This window comes from Alnus glutinosa, chromosome 10 (genome assembly GCF_958979055.1).
Source record: "Alnus glutinosa chromosome 10, dhAlnGlut1.1, whole genome shotgun sequence".
Lineage (NCBI taxonomy): Eukaryota > Viridiplantae > Streptophyta > Magnoliopsida > Fagales > Betulaceae > Alnus > Alnus glutinosa.
In genome coordinates this window covers 27071799-27093468 of record NC_084895.1, presented here as the reverse complement: position 1 = coordinate 27093468, position 21670 = coordinate 27071799, and the positions used below count along the sequence as shown (strand labels likewise).

Here is a 21670-nt window from a genome sequence, read left to right as displayed (position 1 = left end):
AATTTTATATTTAAAAAAAAGCCACCATTTTGCCTGCTATTCAATAGACAATAAGCGCAATTTTTAAAAACATATTTCCCAAATGATTTATATTTTACGATTTGGTTTAAAATCGTACTTATTGTCTACGAAATCGTAATCCCAAACACACCCTAAATAGACAACGGGAATTCCTCATGTGGTGCACAACTAATCATTCATCAGGAAACACCCCCATTAGTTGGACCCCAGTTCCAGACATGCATCCCATTTCTTTAATTTCCTGGAAACTGGGTGAGGATGTCCATTAACGATGCAACCTTATTTATTTATTTTTTTTATTCTAATGGAAATAATTTATCAGTTGCTGCTAGTGGGCGTACGTACGTGTAGATCCCACTTTTCAGCTTCTTCTTCTTTTGACTTCTGTGCTTTAAATCAATAAACTATTGCTTTCTTAGTACTGTTACTTTTGACTTTGTCCATGATTTGCTACACGCATCTTCCTTGTGTTTTTGTCCCTTCTTTCTTTTTTGGTCATGGAATAAGCATTGAAGAATCAAGCCAAACCTTCAACCAAGAATACCAATTAGGTACTTACGTTGAGCTCAAAGTATCTCGTTGGGTTCAGTGGGGTCAGGACTCTATGCTTAAATTAATTAGAATTTGTCTTGGGGGGAAGGAGAAGAGTTAAAAAAGAAAAAAGAGAGTATTATGCTCGAATTGAAATTACATATGAATGACCAAATTTCATTTTTCCTTGTGGAGTGTTTTAATTCTTGCGTCCTCTTGGTTAAATGAAAGGTTGATGGGCTAATAGATTTGATAATGTAGCCCCGGCCACTTTGTTGGACATATATAGTGTAAAATTATAAAAATACCCTCATGTATAACTAGCTAGCTCCTCTCCAGTTTCTTTCAATGGAACAGGATCCTCTCCATTTACTTATAAAGGAGGGACATAGTTATCTTTTCACATTTTTATGAAATGTAAAAAGACAATTATGTCCCTACTTTATAACTAAATAGAGAGAAATAGAGAGGATCCAAATTCCTACAGGTTATCATTTATCAAATCTATTAGCCCATGAACCTTTCATTTAACCAAGAGGACGCAAGAATTAAAACACTCCACAAGGAAAACGAAATTTGGTCATTCATATGTAATTTCAATTCGAGCCGAATACTCTTTTTTTTATTTTTTATTTTTTATTTTTAACTCTTCTCTTTCCCCCCAAGACAAATTCTAATTAATTTAAGCATAGAGTCATGACCCCACTGAACCCAACGAGATACTTTGAGCTCAACGTACCTTGGTACTCCAATTGGTTGATGGTTTGGCGTGATTCTTCAATGCTTATTCCATGACCAAAAAAGAAAGAAGGGACAAAAACACAAGGAAGACGCCAAAGTCAATCGTGGACAAAGTCTTCCTTTCTGTATTCTTTTTTTATTTTTATTTTTTATTATGGAATTATAAGCATTGAAGAATCACGCCAAAGTCAATCATGGACAAAGTCGAGTATAAGTACTAAGAAAGGGATAGTTTATTGATTTAAAGCAAGAAGATAGAAGAAGAAGAAGCTGAAAAGTGGGATTTATGGAAATGAGCCAGTTAATTATACAGGAGGGTATTTTTATAATTTCACATATGTGAAATTATAAAAATACCCTCCTGTATAATTAACTGGCTCATTTCCAATTAAAATTCAACTGGAGAAGATCCTGATGCATGACTAACAAGGGTTAGGATATAGTAGATACAACTTCCTTTTATATACCTTTGTGTACGTACCTGTCCTTCTCAATCAGTTTAGGCCAGCCTATAAGGTTTTATTGAGAATGGGCGTACCTAAGCCTATTAACAAACTGAAGAAGCATACTTCTTGGAAACTTATTATGCATGTGGCACACCAAAAGCACATTCTTTAGAAATTGAATTTACGTGACCAACATATTTTGTTCTTGTCACAATGAACAAAATTTTGATGTATTTATACTAGCTAGGTTATACGTTCAAACCAGCATTAATGGTCCTTCTCGATTTTATGTTTATTCTTTAAGGAATAGTTATTTCACTTTTTTAGTATTCCTCTTGGTAGGGAATATTTAAGAGCAGGAAGATGTAAATTATTAATTTAATCAATACTTTAATACAACAAGAGAATGAATTTGAGAGCATCTTCCATAGAAAAAAAAAAAAAAAAAACTTTCCATATTGAACCATTGACCTCTAACTCTTGTCATATCAAAACCACTTGCCTTAACTACAATAATCTTTTATAAGTGCGTGCATGTGACAAACCCTAATTAATATGAGGTATGCATATTTATTTTTATTTTTTTTATCATCTCATTCTCTTGCTTTGTAGTTCCTCTCCTAATAAACTTACTTAGGTATTGAAGTATCTCCCGCCGTATTCTGAGAAAGTCGCATGTATTATGTCTTTGCCCGAATTATTGGTGTATGGTCAACCGTTTTAATTTTCTTAAAAAAAAAAAAAGTTTTGCTTTTGAATGTAGTAATTAAGCTGTTGTTTTTTTTTTTTTTTTTTCGGCATAAAAGATTAATACAAGTTAGAGCATAAATTAAATTGAGGATTGGCATGATCAGTGGTACGTGCATGGGTGATGAAGGATTTAATGACTATTATATATATATATATATATATATATATATATATATATATATATATCGTAACTTATGTAAAGCATGCATGGGATTGTAAATCAGGTACATATTTTCATAATTAAAATCCATGTCACATTTACGCGTAATATTATTCTTTCTCTTCCACTGATCGATCTCTCTCCATTCAGCTTTCTCTAAGATACCTTATTGAATTAGGCATCAAAGGCTTCTCATCGGCCAGCTCCCCTCTAGCTGGCCGGTGTCACCCTGATGGTATTTCCTAGTTTTGTAGGTGGCCCGTCGTTAGTTCTATGAGTATTAGATTAAAATGTACGTCCGGTGTTAAAAATGGGATGAGAACATAATATATAATTATAACATGGATGGATGCAAAGGGTGTAACCAAGGATTAAACAAGTCATATAATTATAACATGGATGGATGCAAAGGGTGTAACCAAGGATTAAACACGTTCCTAAAGGGTGTAACCAAGGATTAAACAAGTCATGATCTGCTATATATGCATATACGTTGACTACGAGCCGGCCTTGTTTATATTTACTCTGTATGTTATACTGAGATTTAAATTATTTAAAGAAAGAGGAGTTTCATAGAAAATGAATTTCAAAGGAACTGTTTTAAAGAAAGTTTGATTTTTGAAAATGAAATATTAGGTTTAAAGATTTCTTACCCATAGATGAGTGGGGGTTAAACTCTTATCTTTATGATCCAGTGATGATAGAGTGTTAAACTCTTATAGCTGTGAGTAGGGTTAAACACTTATCTTTACGTTAATCAAAGGATGAGTAGGATTTTTTTTTTTTTTTTTTTTTTAATCATAAGTACCCATAATAGCGACACATGCAATATGAGATTATTCTACTTATCGACTTATATATTATTTAAGTAGGGGTGTTACAGTGGCGACTCCGATGGCGTATCGGGGGTTGTCGTGACTACCCCGAGCCATGGGAGTGGTCATGGCCACCTCAAAGCAGCTATTGGGGGTAGTTGTCCACCCATGCATGGGGGAGACAACCAATACCTTTTTTTATTTTATTTTTTGGTGCCTAGAAAAAAAAAAATGGTTGTTTGGGAAATGATTTTTAGAGTTAGAATATGTATGGGGGAATAACAATTCCTTAATACTTTTTTTTTAGAGGAATAATTATTCCTCATTTTAGGAGAATAGCTATTTCATGTAAATAGTTATTCCCAGTAATGATACTGCATGTAATCAAATAATGGAATATGGAATAACTATTCCATTTCTTGGTTTATTCCTGCGTACCAAACTTGTCTTTAATGTTTGTTTAATTGGTTTAATAATTTCAAAATTGTTAATGCCATATTTTTGTTTTGCATATCTGTGCCTAATGTTTTAATTTTGTATGACATTGGCTTCAAAGATACATAGAGTAATATTACTCTTCATACTTATTTCATATTTGTTGACGTCACAAAATTAAAATAGCTAACTTTTCATGTCAGATAGAGAAAGCATTACTCATATATATAATAACAAAAGGTCATGGATACAGATACCGGCCAGGTGTAGCTTTATGATCAGCTTTATCTATTTAAAGGGTGGGTTGGAGCCTACTCATATCACAAAACTACTCGTAAGTTTAAGGCCTTCCCTTCCCTTGCGCCATTACCTTCTCCTTTTATTCCTCTTACTAGCCAACTCTACGACGTGGAATTTGCAACTTCTTCATTGAAAAGTGCACCGCCGCATCTCAAAGGGAGGCCCTACTGAGGATCAATATCACTGCCTAGCTCTCAAGTTTATGATATGGTTTCATAATAGCAAGGTAGTTGTTACGATTATGGTTGCTTTTATGTTGGTTATAATCAACTATATATATATATATATATATATATATATATATATATATATATATGATTGGCATATTATAACTGAATATATATAATAGCCGCATGAAACAGAGAAGATCGAAGAGAAGAGAGAAGTGGTAGCAATATTATCCTCAATCTTGAGTAACAGTGCAGTGTGATTGAAAGAAACAAGGAAAGAATGTGGAGGCTTAAGATAGCAGAGAGTGGCAATGACCCTTATATCTTCAGTACAAACAACTTTGTTGGGAGGCAGATATGGGAGTTTGATCCTGATGCTGGCACCCCACAAGAGCGGGCTAGGGTTGAAGAGGCTCGTCAAAATTTCTACAACAACAGGTTTCAGGTCAAACCTAACAGTGATCTCCTATGGCGAATGCAGGTACCCTCATCTTCTCTCTCTTCAATATATCATTATCATTTCCTCTGCACTAAAAACAGCCACATTAACTTCAATTGGTTGGCCTGAGTGACAAGTCATTTGGCCTGATTTCTCGTAAGGTTCGACGTTTTGTATGGTGTTTCAAAGATTTAATTGGGATGAAGTCCCGAATACTCCAATTATATATATATAATAAATAAATAAATAATTTTTTTTAAAAAAAAAACAGCTACTTTCTTGCCATGTCACAACCTTTTCATGTATCAAAATCCGTGTCACCTTACGTAATTTGAAGGGGGCCAGAGGGTGGAAGGTTTTGAAGCTTTTTTCCATGGTCTAAAATCCAAAATTTTACCTTCATAATTCTGTTATCATATTAATATAGAAGGAAGTAAGGCGATATTTGATATAAAACTCATTATAATGGAGTATTGAATAAATTAATGGGTTCTGGGCCAACTTGAGGACAAAGACATAAAAAGAACAAAATCAATTTCAACATTTACTTAAGGTGGCACTACCATACACTTTAAATGCTTACGAACATAAAAAGAACAAAATCAATTTCAGCAAAAGAGATACAACAAAAAAAAAGAAGATAAAGAATTAGCAAAGAAACGAATTTAATTAAATCTTTCAAGAAAGATTGGTGTATAATTGGAGACAAGTCAATTTACCTAGCTATTTTCGGAAGCAATCCTTCCAATGTAGCTGCTCCTTGTCATGTGCATGTACATCATATATATCATAGTAATCTAGCGGCTTTAAAATTCATATATATCATGAGAGCTCTAATGACTCAGAAATTCTTGACTCTAATCTGCTCCTTTCTTTGTCAAAATGATTGCAGTTTCTAACGGAGAAAAACTTCAAACAAGCAATTCTCCCAGTAAAGGTTGAAGATGGAGAGGAAATCACATATGAAAAGACCACAGCTGCACTGGGAAGGGCCGTCCATTTCTTTTCGGCCTTGCAGGCCAGTGATGGCCATTGGCCTGCTGAAAATGCTGGTCCATTGTATTTCCTTCCCCCCTTGGTGAGACTAATAATTATTATCAATTTTTTGTTTTTTAAAGAAATTTCATCATTTTGATATTTACGTAAAAAGTATACATCAGGTAACCTTTTGTGATACCAGGACAAATCATCAACAAAATAACAGCTTTTATTAATGATATTTAACACAAACATCTTCTAAGATTGACCAGACTATGAACAGTACCATTGGATCTATGACGACATGCTTGCCTTTGAATTGTTTTGGTTTTCATCTTGTTGCAACTGCTAATTGTATTCTTTTTTACCCAAAAATGCAGGTAATGTGTTTGTACATTACCGGACATCTTAATACTGTGTTCCCTGCTGAGTATCAAAAGGAAATCCTTCGATACTTATACTATCATCAGGTGCATATTCTTGGAAGCTTTACATATTAATTATGCAAATTTTCTGCTGAATTACTTGCTTCCTCTCCTTTCCTTTCTTTTTTTTTTTCCTTTCTTTTATGTGTTTAAACTGTCATGCTTAACAAGTATGCTTCAAATTTTGCATATTGTAGAATGAAGATGGTGGCTGGGGATTACACATAGAGGGCCACAGCATCATGTTTTCCACGGCTCTCAGCTACATTTGTATGCGTATACTCGGGGAAGGACCCGATGGTGGTCAGGACAATGCTTGTGTAAGAGCGCGAAAGTGGATCCTTGACCATGGTGGTGTCACACACATACCTTCTTGGGGAAAGACCTGGCTTTCAGTATGACCATGTTTCACGGCTAGTTGGGAAATGAATATGCATGATTACTGTTTGCTGATAATTAACTCTAGTATGCATTTTCCCTTTGTTGTACGTAGATACTTGGTGTGTTCGAGTGGTTTGGAACCAATCCAATGCCTCCGGAATTTTGGATCCTTCCTTCATTTCTTCCCATGCATCCAGGTTTATACATATCTTCTTACAACTTCATTATACTTCCTGAAAATGCCAGTCTATTTAGATCCTTAATGCATCATGAAATGTTTTTAAAATCATTTAGTCCAATGTTGAAAATTAAATACAGGGTTTAATTGAAACATGGCTAGCACTTCTGTTTGAAGCCTCTCTTACATAGAGGTTTTACTTTCTTCTCTTTGGTAATTAAACTTGCTACATATTGCTTATCAATTGCCTTTCCCCTAAACTGCAGCCAAAATGTGGTGCTACTGCCGCTTGGTGTACTTGCCTATGTCATACCTATATGGGAAAAGGTTTGTAGGCCCAATCACGCCTCTCATTCTGTCATTGAGGGAGGAACTCTATACTCAACCTTACCACGAAGTTAACTGGAAGAAAGTGCGTCATCTATGTGCAAAGGTGAGTTTACCTTAATCTTCTCCTCATGGTTGATACTTGCTCATTGCTACATATGCTTTTCAATGTTCTTCCAACCCATTGATTATGCAAAACTTTTGTTATAGGAGGATCTCTACCATCCCCATCCTTTGATACAAGATCTGCTCTGGGATAGTCTATACATATTCACTGAGCCTCTTCTCACTCGTTGGCCCTTAAACAAGCTGGTCAGAGAGAAGGCTCTTCAAGTAACAATGAAGCACATTCATTACGAAGATGAGAACAGTCGATACATCACCATTGGATGCGTGGAAAAGGTAATGTTACAATCAAGGGAAGCAATGGAGAGCATCTATCTATTTGGGCGATATAACAGTACTCCTAAAGCCATTTGCATTGAACAGGTCCTATGTATGCTTGCTTGCTGGGTGGAAGATCCAAATGGGGTTTATTTCAAGAAGCATATTGCTAGGATCCCAGATTACATATGGGTCGCTGAAGATGGAATCAAGATGCAGGTCAGTATACATATTCTGCAGAAATAATTGCAGAACCTTTTGTCTGTCTGTTGAACATTTGAATTGCGCGCATTTCATATTGAACAATGAATGAAGAGATTCCCTAAAATAAACCCCAGTCTCTTGTTTTCTAGCCTCAAGTCTAAAAGTCCGGAGTCTTGAGTATATCTTTTAAAAGTCTGTCGCGTTTGTATGCAGACTTTTGGAAGCCAAGTGTGGGATACCGGTTTCGCTATTCAAGCTTTACTTGCTAGTAATCTCACTGATGAAATTGGACCTACACTTGCGAGAGGGCACGACTTTATAAAGAAATCTCAGGTTTGATTTTCTATTCTGAAATCAAATCTTCACCACAATCATCAAATCCACCTTTTTGCTTAAAAAATAAATACTATATATCCAATATTCAATCAGACTAATTATTACATATTACTTTAAAAATTGTAAAGGTCAAGGACAACCCTTCTGGAGACTTTAAAAGCATGTACCGTCACATTTCTAAAGGATCATGGACTTTCTCTGATCAAGATCATGGATGGCAAGTTTCTGATTGCACTGCAGAAAGTTTGAAGGTAATTAACTTCGTTTAAATGCGTCAATGGGGTTAAGTGTTGCACCTTCTCCATAATTAATGTGTTCCTCACAAAATTCTCCTCTATTTCAGTGTTGCATGCTTTTATCCATGAAGCCACCAGAAATTGTTGGTGAGAAAATGGATCCCAAGCGATTTCATGATTCTGTAAATGTCATTCTTTCCCTACAGGTGAGGATTAACTTTTACTAGTATTAAATCACCAATTATCTCAAAAGTTTAAGTTGATGAAAAATGGTTGATTTTAATTATTTAATTAGTATTCTAACAGTCCTCACGTCTGCCTCGGGTTGGCTTGCGATCCCTTCTACAGGATTTTTATTCAATTTACTTTATTGGAATAAAAAAAAGAAAAAGAAAAATTTTTACGAATTCCTTTTTTTGCTATAGAAGTACGTTTTGGGTCAACTATTCAATCAAATGATAGTGAGCATGTTTCCCATCTCTTCTTGAGAAACAATATAAGGTCGCAATTGAACAAATCGAGCAAGTTTAAATTGACGTAACATGAGTGGGCTCAAACTATCCCTCAATAAGTTATGCTTAATATATAAAATATTATTTAATTAATATTCTAATACCTCCTCTCACCAGTGGGCTCATACTATCCATTAATAAGTGAGGCCTAATATATAAAATATTATTTAATTAATATTCTAATACCCTTTCTCACCAGTGGGCTTCAACTTTCTCTTAGTAAGTGAATAAGTGATGCCCAACATATAAAATATTTAATTGAAATGAGAGGTGAATGACAGAAATAAGATTCGAAAACATAACCTTGGCTCTGACACCATTTTGAATCAATATAGAAAATAATTGATTTTAATCATTTATTTAATATTCTAAGTATTATTAAGTACAAATATTTGGCAACTATTGGCATGAATAGGAAAACCAGGCTGCATTTGGTTTTTCTAAGGTTCTGAAACTTTCTTAAAGTTTATTTCATCTAGTGCAATGTTTATTTCTTAAGTATTTCACTGCATTTATATCAATAAGCTCTATTGTATGGCTTAATGCAGAGTAAAAATGGTGGTTTAGCTGCCTGGGAACCGGCAGGAGCCCAAAAATGGTTGGAAGTAAGTACCTTAACATATTGAAGTGCCCTTGAAATATGCTTATGGAATACTTCAAAATTATCTAGTGCTTCTAAATTTACACTTTTTTATCGTGTATTAATGGAAAAATTCTCTTCTTCTTTTTTCAATCAGCTGCTTAGTCCCATAGAAATTGGTGAGGACGTTATCGTTGAGCATGAGTACGTTGAGTGCACTACATCAGCAATCCAAGCTTTAGTTTTGTTTAAGAAGTTATACCCCGAGCACCGGAAGAAAGAGATAGAGGATTTCATAAAAAATGCTGTTCAGTTCATTCAAGACATACAAATGCCTGATGGTTCATGGTAGATATGTTCCTCCACTGGTTTATTATATATTTTTTTTGACATTTGTTTGTTTTAATATAGATGTACCAGAGAAATCTATTACATGATTAAGCATTTCCACAGGTATGGAAATTGGGGAGTTTGCTTCACTTACGGTACATGGTTTGCACTTAGAGGATTGGCTGCGGCTGGCAAGACTTCCAACAATTGTCCAGCTATGCGCAAAGCTGCTGATTTTCTACTCAGAGCACAAAGAGATAATGGTGGCTGGGGAGAGAGCTATCTCTCATGCCCAAACAAGGTAATATTTAACTATGGGTGGTAATTCGTGTTTGCATATATGTATAGTTCAAGTCGTATCGAGACATAGGTATAAAGACTATATAGGTCAATCTTAATCCGATCAATTTAATTAAACGGGTAAGACCCTTCAACTATAAACCTCTAATTTTGTATTGAGTTTGTATCGAATTCGCGAGTCAAGTCAAAAATTGTTAGACCTAAATGTCAAGTGCCAAAAATTATCTTTCTAAGATTGATTTTGCAAATGCTAAATAGTAAAATTACATACTCTCTGTGCTTGATTATATAGGAATATGTACCTCTTGACGGAAACCGATCAAATTTGGTGCAAACCGCATGGGCAATGATGGGTCTCATTCATGCTGGACAGGTGACTTGATGGTTTAAAAATCTGCCGTTGTTTTGCTTTTCTCGCATATTCTGATGTTAAAATTGTAACCTGTAATAGGCTGAAAGAGACTCGACACCTCTTCACCGTGCAGCAAAGCTGATAATCAATTCTCAACTAGAAGATGGCGATTTTCCTCAACAGGTACCTGATCTCTTTAACAAAGCTAGCTTCAAATTAAGAGAAGGAAAATGATAATACTAAATTACCAGTAAAATTGACATGCACATATAAAGAGTTCATTCTTGCACTATGAAAGACGGTTTAGCCTAGCATACTTGAACCATTCATCGCTCTTTCATGCACAGGAAATCACTGGAGTGTTCATGAAGAACTGCATGATACACTATGCAGCATCCAGAAATATTTACCCGTTGTGGGCTCTTGCAGAATACAGCAAGCGCGTCCCATTGCCATGCAGAATAATTTAAATAAATTAATTAGTAGTGATGAACTCTAAAAGAAAGCTTGTTGTGAATTCTCTTACTCTTTTTCTTTAATTAGCAGCTGTGTCGACGTGTGAAAGAAGTTTCTAAACACAGCCACCAAAGATAGATGCATGGGAGTATATGAAAAGTAAATAAAAAGTACTTCTTCGTGTGGCTATATCAATATCGTTTTGCTCTTGAACTCTGTAGGTCCAATAAAGTACTGATTTAATTTTCATTGTACAATGCCCTATTTTTCTCTTATTAATTATCTTGAATAAATATCACAAGATGGCTGGTTCAGATATATTGCTTGGACAAGTACTTGTCGTCTTGAATGCAATTGAAGGGCTAGAAAGTTTAGCCTCGATCTGCTCTATAAGTAGTTTGGAAAACATAAATTCACAATCATTTAGTTTGTGATATTAACTTCTATCTAATAGCACTAGCAATAACTTTTTTAAAAGAAGCTATTGTGAAATACATTTAAATAAGAAAGTAAAAAGTGGTTTAGTTTCTTAAATTGAGGAAAAATTTAAGGTAAGTTGCTACTAGTACTCTAATGAAGTTGTATCCTAAATTTAGGGAAGCAAAAGTGGTTCCTTTAACATTATTTTAATATAAAAACACTTTTTCTTCCTCTCTAATTCCTCTAATATTTATTTGAAACAATATTTAAATGATTTTTCTTTCCTTTATCTTTCTCATAGTATATAATTTAAAGAATATTTAAATGGTATAAAGAAAAAAAAGCAAAGGATGATGAAGTAATAGCTAGGATTGACTTGAAAGCAAAAAATGGTTTAATTTTTTAAATTGAAGAAAAGTTTAAAAGGGAAGATTGCAACTTGCGAGAAAGAAGTAAGAGAGAGGGAGTACTTTGGGTTAATTTGAACGGCTAAGATTTAGGTGAGAAGATTCAAGGGTCGTTGAAAATGGGATAGTAGAAAATGGGCTTTGGAAAGGCCAGGGTGTTTGTTGGTGTAAGTGATCAGTGGGGGTAAAAATTAAATTAAATTAAATGCAAATTAAGGGTGAGGAAGTAATAGCTAGGATTGACTTAATTGGCTAAATCAAATGGTGTATTAGTGGATAATGGATTAGGATTCTTTATAATTATTTGAAAATGGTGTTCTTAGGGGAGTGGGGTAAAAATTAAATTAAATGCAAAAGATGAGGAAGTAATAGCTAGGATTGGGTTTGATGCAGTTCATGTATTTGATTATAACTCCCTCTGTAAGTAAATCTGTCCCTCTTGTGCGATGGGCTGGTGTGCCGGTGTGCGATGGCAAGAAGTCCGGGCGAGAATCAAGGGGATTTGAGCATGTTTGGAATTATTTTCACTCGAGTTGTGGGCTGTACGGGATTGATTGTAAACCTCCAACTTGTTTTTGGAGGAAATATAGATGTATGGTTAGCTTGTTTCCCGAAGTATCCAGGAAACTATAATCTTCAGGGTCTAAGACTATTTTCTGTAGAACAATTTGCTCTCTTGGTGTGACGTCCCACATAGCTTGGGAATGAGGATGTGTTTATATGTACAGACACACATTTTTTGACACAACGCGTTATAAAAGCCGTGTTGGCCATGATTTCATGAACTTATCAGAACTCTGCAGTTAAGCGTACTTCTGCGAGAGTAGTACCGAAATGGGTGACCTCTTGGAAAGTCTGGTTCGGGAGAGTTAAAAGCGACAATATTGTGTCATTGAAGGTGGGTCGTTACAAATAGTATCAGAGTAATTACCCAGCCTGAGATGGGGGGAGCGTGCACAAGCCCATGAGGGTCGCCAGCGGGGAGGCTTGGTCCCAAGAGGGGGTGATTGTGACGTCCCACATCACTTGAGAATGGGGATGTGCTTATATGTATAGACATATCATTCTTAATACAATGCGTTATAAAGTCGTGATGGTCATGAACCTATCAAAACTTTGCAGTTAAGCGTGTTTCTGCGAGAATAGTATCAGGATGGGTGACCTTTTGGAAAGTCTGGTTCGAGTGAGCAAAAAGAGGACAATATTATGTCATTAGGAGTGGATTGTTACACTTGGTATTCATGAATGAAATCTGATCTTTATTTCAAAAAAAAAAAAAAAAAAAAAGCTGGGATTGACTTCGCAAAATCAAATGGTGAATGAGAGAATACCACACGTGTGTGGGAAAAAATGATGGCAAGGTAGTAATTAATGCGGTGGAAATGTAAAGGTTTTCTTAGCTAGGAAAATGAAAAGGCAGTAATTAACGTGGTGCAGAGAAATGACATAAATATATCTCTTACATATTTCATTTTTAAATTTACTTTTAAATTTATAAAATTCACATTAAATTTTATATATTTAATAGTTAATTTAAAACTAAGTTATTGTATAAAGATATGTAGAGTCAGGGATGGAGGGAGGGGGGCTGGCATGGGCCATGGACTCCCTCCAATTTCTTAAAAAAAAAAATTATTAGGTGAAAATTTATTTATTTTTTCTAAAAAATTAAAAAATATTAAATAAAAATAAAAATTTAGCTTATTTATTCCTACCAAATTATTTTGTTTTTGCCATTAACTCCTCATAAAAACTTCTGACTTTGTCATTGTGTAAAGTGGACATAGAGACTTAGGGCTCGTTTGGTTCGCGGATTAGACCCATGGAAAGGAATAGTTATTCCTACGGAATAGCTATTCCTTTGTTTGGTTGTATATTATTTAAGGGAATAGTTATTCCCACGGAATAGGTATTCCACTAAAAAATGAGTGGAATACCTATTCCTTTCCTGTAGGAATAAATAAAATTCGTCTTTTGCCCAAAAGCCACAACCCTCTCAACACCCAAGTCTCTTATCCCTCTCTCTGTTTCTCAACTCATAGTGTGTTTGGATACAAAATTTTGAAAATGAAATATAATTTTGATTCTACTTTTTTCAAAAATAAGTCATATTTTATTCAACTTTTCAAAAAACAAATCATATTTTATTCAACTTTTTATAAACAAATCATATGTTATTCAACTTTTTCTAAAAAATCAAACTTCAAAATTCACAAACAAAATAAGAATTTAATTCTGATTTCAAAAATTCAACACTCAAATACACTATCAGTATCTATCTCCATCTCTGCAATTATATTCTTATCCCCCTCTTTGTTTCTCAACCCAACTTAATTTATTGTGGGTTACTTCTTTTTTCTTTTTCTTTTTCTTTTTCCTGTGATGTAGCCTACAGAATGCACTTAGACGTAGTAAAACGAGTATCAGAGGGGACTCCAATTGCCTTGCGGAAGCTTGGGAAAAACTTTGTAAGCAAAAAACGAATGTTTGTTGCTGGAAAACAAATAAAAAAGAATAAAATAAAAAGGGCTTTGCAGATAATCTATTTTTTTACGATGGTGATTTGATGATTATGTTTTTTTTCTTTTCTTTTCTTATAAATCATTTTACTTTGTAAGCAAAGAACGAATGTTTGTTGCAGGAAAATAAATAAAAAAGAATAAAATAAAAAGGGCTTTGCAGATGATCTATTTTTTTATGATGGTGATATGATGATTATGTTTTGTTTTGTTTTTTGTTTTTTGTTTTGTTTTTTTTTGTTTTTCTTATAAATCATTTTACTTTGTAAGCAAAGAACAAATGTTTGTTGGTGGAAAACAAATAAAAAGGGTTTTGCAGATGATTTATTTATTTTTTTTCTTCTTACTTTTTTATGATGGTGATATGAGTGTGTGTGTGTGTGTGTTTTTTTTCTTTCTTATAAATCATTTTGTAGCGTAATTGTATATGAAAAAAAAAAAAAAAAGTAAGAAAAGAAAAGCCATGAACTCTGAAATTAAAAAAAGAAAAAAAAGTCATAGTATGAATGTTTATGTTTCTAAAATAAAGAAAAAAATGTCCTTAAGAATATAAATTATATTTGTGTTATAAGGGTGTTTTAGAAAATTTGATTATAATATGATTTCATTCACCAATGTATTGCACCGTACCAAACAAAAGAATACATATGTAATGTTCTATTTTACAGTTACAACCAAACAAAAGAATAGGAATAATTATTCCATTCCACCTTCATCTATTCCCAAGAATAGTTATTCATTTTCCTAATGGAATAGACATTCCGCAAACCAAACGAGGCTTTAGAGTTTTTGGTTTGCCGTTCCGTCCTGGGCCTGCTTTAGCTGGGTAGCTGTGCAGCTTTCCCTGGACGGCATGCACATGAGCCCCCAATTTTCCAACCGACAATTTAACGCTCATACCCAACGTGAATACAATAATAATACCCATCTAATTTCTTTTCATTTTTCTTTCGTATCTTTTTGGCCACACAGTAATACACCAATCGCCACTAAAAGATGATGGTGGAATGTTTAATGTAGTGGTTGGAAGTCGAGAAAATTAAATACGCCATTTTCACGCATTTAAATAATTATGTCCAAATAGGTGAATTCTATAAAAAAAAAAAAAAAAAAAAAAAAAAAAAAAAAAAAAAAAATTATATTTACTATTTAAATTATTAATAATTTGGACAATAAATTATTAAAAATCTTTATCCATAATACACGCGAACAGATCTTTAATAATTTACTGACGTGATGAATTGAAAATTACATTAGTCATTTAAAAAAAAAATATATATTCTTCAATCGTGTATGGAAACATGTGAACAAATTGTAAAGTAGTAGTAAGTGTAGCATTTTTTCTAAAAAAAATAAAAAATGAAAAGAAGAAAACTTACAATTTGAATATTAATTGGGGCTACCAGTTAATCGTGATTACATTGCAGGTAAGAAGATTGATCGATATTAATTTTACATAAACGCCCTTGTGCACACGTAATGCATTTATGTATTTATTTATTTACTTAAGTTTGAACCCCCACACATAAATCCTAATTTTCGGCCTTGTTTATCATATAGTCAAATGGTTTAAGAGCATTTTTAGTAGCCTCACCAAATTTTACTCACCAAAATAATTAAAAATCACTTTTTTCTATTCTGGTCAGCCACTTTATTAAAATTCCCCCAGCAGTCTCACCATTTTAACTAGTCAATATTCACTATTCTATTTAAATAATAATTTTTTCATATTTATTTATTTTTTCTCTATATAATCTTTTTACAAAAAATCATTCATATCCATGAAATAAGGACATTATCGTGTGAGAGATGGGAGATGGGAGAAGAAAATGGGAGAAAAAATGAAAAAAGTGTGCTAATCACGTGAGAGAGAAAGGTGAAACAAAATTTGGTGAGTGAGTTGTTGAAGGAAAATGCCTCATCTAATTTGGTTAGTAACTTCAGTCATCAAATTTTTTTGGTTAAAATGGTGAGGCTGCTGGGAGTGGTTTTTCAGGATTTTCATCAAATTAGCTCACCAAAATAGCTAAAAAACTAATTTTATGAGGCTACTAAGAATGCTCTAAAGGCTTCATTCAACTGCAAATGTACCTGCCGCTTAATATTTTGATTTTTCTTTGCAACAATGTTTTTAGGGAGTCTTCTGTCCTAATCTTAGGGTTTTTTATTGGATCGTATGTAGTAATTAATAAGACATGTAACCAATCTGTTCAAAACTGGAAAATATATATATATATAAGTAGGGCTGTATTCGAGCCGAGTCGAATCGAGTATTGAATGTTCAAGCTCGGCTCATTTAATTTTATTTCGAACACGAGTCGAATTCGAATTTATCATCGAACGAAATATTCTGTTCAAGCTTGGCTCGTTTAATTTTATTTCGAATACGAGTCGAGCTCGATCTTATCACGAGCTGCTCAATTAACTTATTCATTTCTTATATAAAGTAAATATCATGATTGTTTATATTTTCATAAATCCATATTAATCATTAATTAATCAAGTCTTATTAAAATTTTATCATCTGAGTTCATTAAATAAATTAACTTGAATCTTAAATAATATAATCTCGAGTTTATATGTATGTATATAAATTTATTATGCACATACACAAATTACATGTGTGCACACAAACACATATAACCACACATACTCACAAACACACTTATGTACACACAAATCTATAAAATTAAACTCACAATAATAATTCAAGCTATATCTATCATATTTGGATGATGATTCATTTTTATTTAAGATGTTCTTATTACAAAATTAAAATAATACTAAGAAAAAATTGTAAAAATGAAGTTATACGAGTTTATACAAGCTTATCCGAGTCTATCCTAATCGAGCCAAGTTTATACGAGTATGTCTCGTTTAATATTCGAATATATTATTGTGTTCACGAACGGCTCATTTATTATTCAAGCCGAGACCGAATCGAGTTTAACCGAACCGAATCGAGCCGAGCTGACGAGTGGCTGAGCTCATCTTACACCCCTATATATAAGTCTCTCAGAGTTTAAATGTATTTACACCGACGAATTAAACGCGTTTTGCGTAAGTTTTATATATAAAAAAATTTGTATCGGCTTTTAAAGAAATTATTTGTTTTGAAAAAGATGGGAGTATATGAAAAGTAAATGAAAAGTTCTTCGTTTGGTTATATCAATATCGTTTTTGTTGGTACAGTTTTCGGTGTGGTATGAATATGCACGTTCTTCTGATGTTCTTCACGCTTCTTAAAAAACAAAAATTAAGGAACCCTTCCGGAGGTCCTCTCCGATGCCTAAATTAGCTTCTGTAAGAAAATAATGTTCTATGCATAAAAATTGAGTCTTAAAATCCCTGCTCTTTGTCGATCTAGAACTGTTGTCAGAGTTCTAATCGAGATCTAGAATTGATGTCAGAGTCCAAATTGGACTATGATCCTTTATTAGACTTCTAATCTGATATCTTCTTAGACTTCTGATCTGATCATTCTTCTTATCTGATTGGACCATAAGTCATATCCCAATTCTACCAGGGATAGGACTAATGATCAAACTATATTTATTTCAACCATTTTGATTTATTTCCACCTTAGCCAGGGTAAGAAAAGTTGGAAAACCTTCTACTCTTCCTTTAGCAGAAGTCATGTTCGCCCCATCTCTGCCTCCGAAAAGTCAGAGTTGAAGTCGGTCAAAATAGTCGAAAATGGCTTAAGACCATTCACAATAAACTCCTTAAAATTTCACTAAATTCAACACTAAAAATCTACTTTTTTCTGATTTGCCTAATCACTAGCAGCCCATCAAAATCTGCCTCAAGTTAGAAAACTTGTGGAATGAATTCTTCTTCCTTGTGCCATCTCATTTCCCCAGGCCACTTTCTTTTATTGAAAACTGAAATTCAGTCCTTGCATTTGCTTTCTACACTCAGAAGAAAAATCTTCACATAAACACTTTTGAGGTTCCAAAAGCCCAACACTACGGTTGGCCAAAAGCTTGAAATTGATGCTTTCTGTAAAACTCACTTTGATAAAAACATAAAGCAAAAAAAAAAAATTAACATAATTATTACAACGTTAGCAATATATATATGCATCTTTTCCCACACCCTTTTGTTCTGTGAAATTGGGGTTGTGAGCTTGGGAGTTGCCGAGAGTCCCATTGTTTGTTTACCATAGCCGCGAATTTGACAAATGGAGTGACAATCACTACGATAACTCTAATTTCTCAGTGGAGTAACAATTACTGTAAATTTGAGGAATTAAGATCCCCTCAAATTCTTTGCCCGAATTTGATAGAATTCGGGCAGGTAGTTGTAAGTGAGCATTTATGAGACCCACATGATCAAATAAAAGTTGGGCTGCCCAACTGTTTATCCGGTCAGGTGAATCTCATAAATGCTTACTCACAACAACCTGCCCGAATTGTATCAAATTCGGGCAAAGAATTTGAGAGGATCCTAATCCAAATTTGAGAGAGATGAATCGATGTGTCGGGTCTTGAGGAAGATAAATGGAGATTCTCGAAAGTAATGAGTTACTCATTAACAGTTGCTTATAAAAAAAGAGTTTAAAGAATAAGGTCAAAAGAGAGACTTGATTCTGGAGAGTAATGAAGTTCTCCGTAAAAAGTTGTGCGCGTATAAAGAAGAATAAGAAAATATATATATATATATATATATATATATATATATATATATATATATATATATATATATATATATATATATATAATAACACTAGTAAAGTGCATAGACAAAACTTTAAAAGAAATGCTTTATTTCTCAACGCAATTCTAAAAGTGATTAGAATGTGGAAACCCTAACCTTGAGAGGGGATAACTACCAAGCCTAACCTTTAGAGGGTAGAACCTCTCCCCTCTTAGGCTGCACGAAAAGAAGAAAGTCTATCAATGCACTAGAAACAAAACTTGAGGAGCCTGCAAGCGCGTACTTTCTAGGGTTTGGCAACTTCATTGAAAATCCCCATTAAATTCTACTTTGCATTGGGATGGTAGTGCCATTATAGCCTCCCCTTCCATACAGCCCCACCTGCTCCACCATAGCCTCAACTTTCGTGAAGATTTTTTTTGCATATATAATATATATATACTTTAAAAAAAAAATAAAACAACTTCTAATTACAGGATATAGCCTATTTATATACCCTAACCCTAAATTAGTGTTATACATAAATAAAATAAATAAATAAATAAAAAATAGGGTTAGGGTTTGCATTTATAGCTCTATGTAGTTTAATTATTTATTGCTTAATTATCTCTTGGCCATCTCTTATACAAATTCATAATTAATTAATTTTTTTTTTTTATGAATAAATAATCAATATTATTACCGACAAACAATATCAATATATAGTACAAACAACGTTCCACCAACCACACAGAAACAACACCACAAGAATTCATCATTACATTTATTAGACCCTAATGAATTTGTTTATCTCTTATACTTTAATTTGATGGACAAAAATTAGGAAAAATATGAAAACCAAATCATTAATTTTTCAAATTAATACAACAACGTACCTAATTAATTTCTAACAGCTAGCTGCATGTCATGTTCTCCGTCCCAACGCGCGTATCAATGGAATCGGCCAACTTCACTGTCTATATATATATATATCCATTTTATGCAACCAATCTGGCATCGATCTCTCTGTTCTCTCTCACTCTCTCTCTCTCTCTTTCTCCCTTTGCCTCTGGAATATTCCTCCAGTACCAATCCAGATCATGTAATGCTGGATCAACCAATATTCCAGATTACGTACATCGAAAAAACATGTTTTCCAAAATCGTTTTCGATGACTCTTAAATATTAATTAACTCTAATTCTAACAATTGTTTTGTTTTGTCGTGTTCAGTTTTGCCAAATGTCGAAGGCAGGAGCATTCGATCTCGTGTCAGGTGTGGGCGGGAATATCGAGAAGCGCGATGCATGTCCTCTCCGCCGTCGATAAGTATGATGTTTCACTCACTGTGATTGATTTACATGTAGAGCGAGCTAGCTAGCTAGTTCCAAACAAATCTATTTAGAAAATGCTAAAAAAACAACTTTAACACAATTATTGTACAACTCCAAAACACAATAGAGTGAGACTCATGTATAGGCTCCACCCTAATGTGCCTTGAGATTGTGCATTTGTTGTGCTAAGGATTGTGCATGAATCACAACCCAATCTGTTTATCTGTCTTTCTTTTGAGTAATGCTGACGGATTCAGAAAGTCGATCTTAGTGGCAAGGCAAAACATAAATAAAAATATATTAAAATATTATGAATAAAAAATTTATTATGATTGAAAATGAAACTAAAATTAGTATCAAAATTCATTGTTAATAAAAACTAAATAACGGAAAAGACACATAATGATTCTCATATAGTATATTTCAAATTTCAGCTCAAAGACTTATAGGAGCTCCTCGTTGTTTTAGATTTCGAAAAATTTTTATGATTGAATTTCTACTAAATTTCATAGTAGTTTCTTTTTCGATGTACAACATCAATCAATCAGTCAAAAACTTATTTTTAATTAATTTTGTTACGAAGCTTAATTTTGACAATAGTCATCATCAATGAAAATGCTCTTTTTACCATTCTAAGTTCTAACTTTACCTATAATTAGTTGAATTAATGTACGTGACTTTGTCTCTACTTTTTTATTTTCAAGTTTGCACGAAAGACTCAAGTCTACAATTATTATCTTTCTCCCATAGAGTTTATGTGGCGTGATCTCATAGCATTTGGTGCTTGGGAATTGATTTTTTAATTGAATGATCACGCCACATAAATTTTGAAAAATAAAAAATAATGAACTAAGTGATGTATAGCATTACTCGATAGACTTACATTTGATATAACATGTCTTCACAAAATTCATAAGTTTTCCGTTTGATATAACATGTGGAATTTTCTATATTACGCCAAACTTTGACTTGGTGTCTGCTTTTTCTCTCTATACGTACGTTGAATCTTCTTGCTCTCTCTAAAATTATGCTTCTTTTTCTTTTTGCAAGAAGATGTTTGTGTGTTACTTCGGTCGGTTTTGATTTGGGTTAATTAAGCAACAAAAATGAAACTAATCCGGATTATCAGGTGCCAAATTGATAATTATATATAGTGAATTCAAGGTTTTTATTTTGTGGGACACTCTATTTTTATATACGGCGGATTTGATGAAAAAAAAAAAAAACTATTTTTCTTTTATTTTACCTTTTTCTGTAAGGGAAAGATGGGTCTGAGAAAAAAGAGAAGTATGCAACATCACTCTTTTGGTTTGACAATTCAGGTACGAGAAGTATCATGGCTACCATGGTGGTGACGAGGAAGAGAGGAAAGCAAACTACACTGACATGGTGATGAGTGCTGCTCTGTCTTTACCAATCTTTTTATTCCATGCAATGGCAGAGTGTTATAACGACCTGCGAACCCGACACGAGTTTAAAGGAATAAGATTGAGGAGTCTGACTCATTTAATTAAATAGATTAGTTTATGGTTAACCTATTTAGTCTTATATCTATGCTCTGATACAA

General features: G+C 33.5%; 1 protein-coding gene and 1 long non-coding RNA gene across 3 annotated transcripts; both read left to right on the top strand.

The window, feature by feature from the left end:
- The first annotated feature begins 4211 nt into the window (after positions 1-4211).
- On the top strand, positions 4212-11105 carry LOC133879643 (beta-amyrin synthase-like). Of its 2 annotated transcripts, none has more exons than XM_062318282.1 (18): positions 4212-4425; positions 4562-4850; positions 5701-5886; positions 6167-6256; positions 6409-6606; positions 6705-6789; positions 7037-7203; positions 7308-7499; positions 7587-7700; positions 7899-8018; positions 8150-8272; positions 8365-8463; positions 9318-9374; positions 9507-9697; positions 9803-9980; positions 10272-10352; positions 10431-10514; positions 10679-11105. In XM_062318282.1, exons 2-18 carry the CDS (start codon positions 4650-4652, stop codon positions 10799-10801), a joined length of 2289 nt encoding a protein of 762 aa, XP_062174266.1. In that variant the 5' UTR covers positions 4212-4425; positions 4562-4649; the 3' UTR covers positions 10802-11105. The 2 variants fall into 2 exon arrangements, with proteins under 2 accessions (XP_062174266.1, XP_062174265.1); XM_062318281.1 differs by having other exon boundaries at positions 4549-4850.
- Positions 11106-19786: 8681 nt separating this feature from the next.
- On the top strand, positions 19787-21548 carry LOC133880351 (uncharacterized). Its single transcript, XR_009902242.1, has 3 exons — positions 19787-19873; positions 20003-20098; positions 21426-21548. It is a non-coding gene; the product is annotated as an uncharacterized LOC133880351 (long non-coding RNA).
- Positions 21549-21670: the final 122 nt, after the last annotated feature.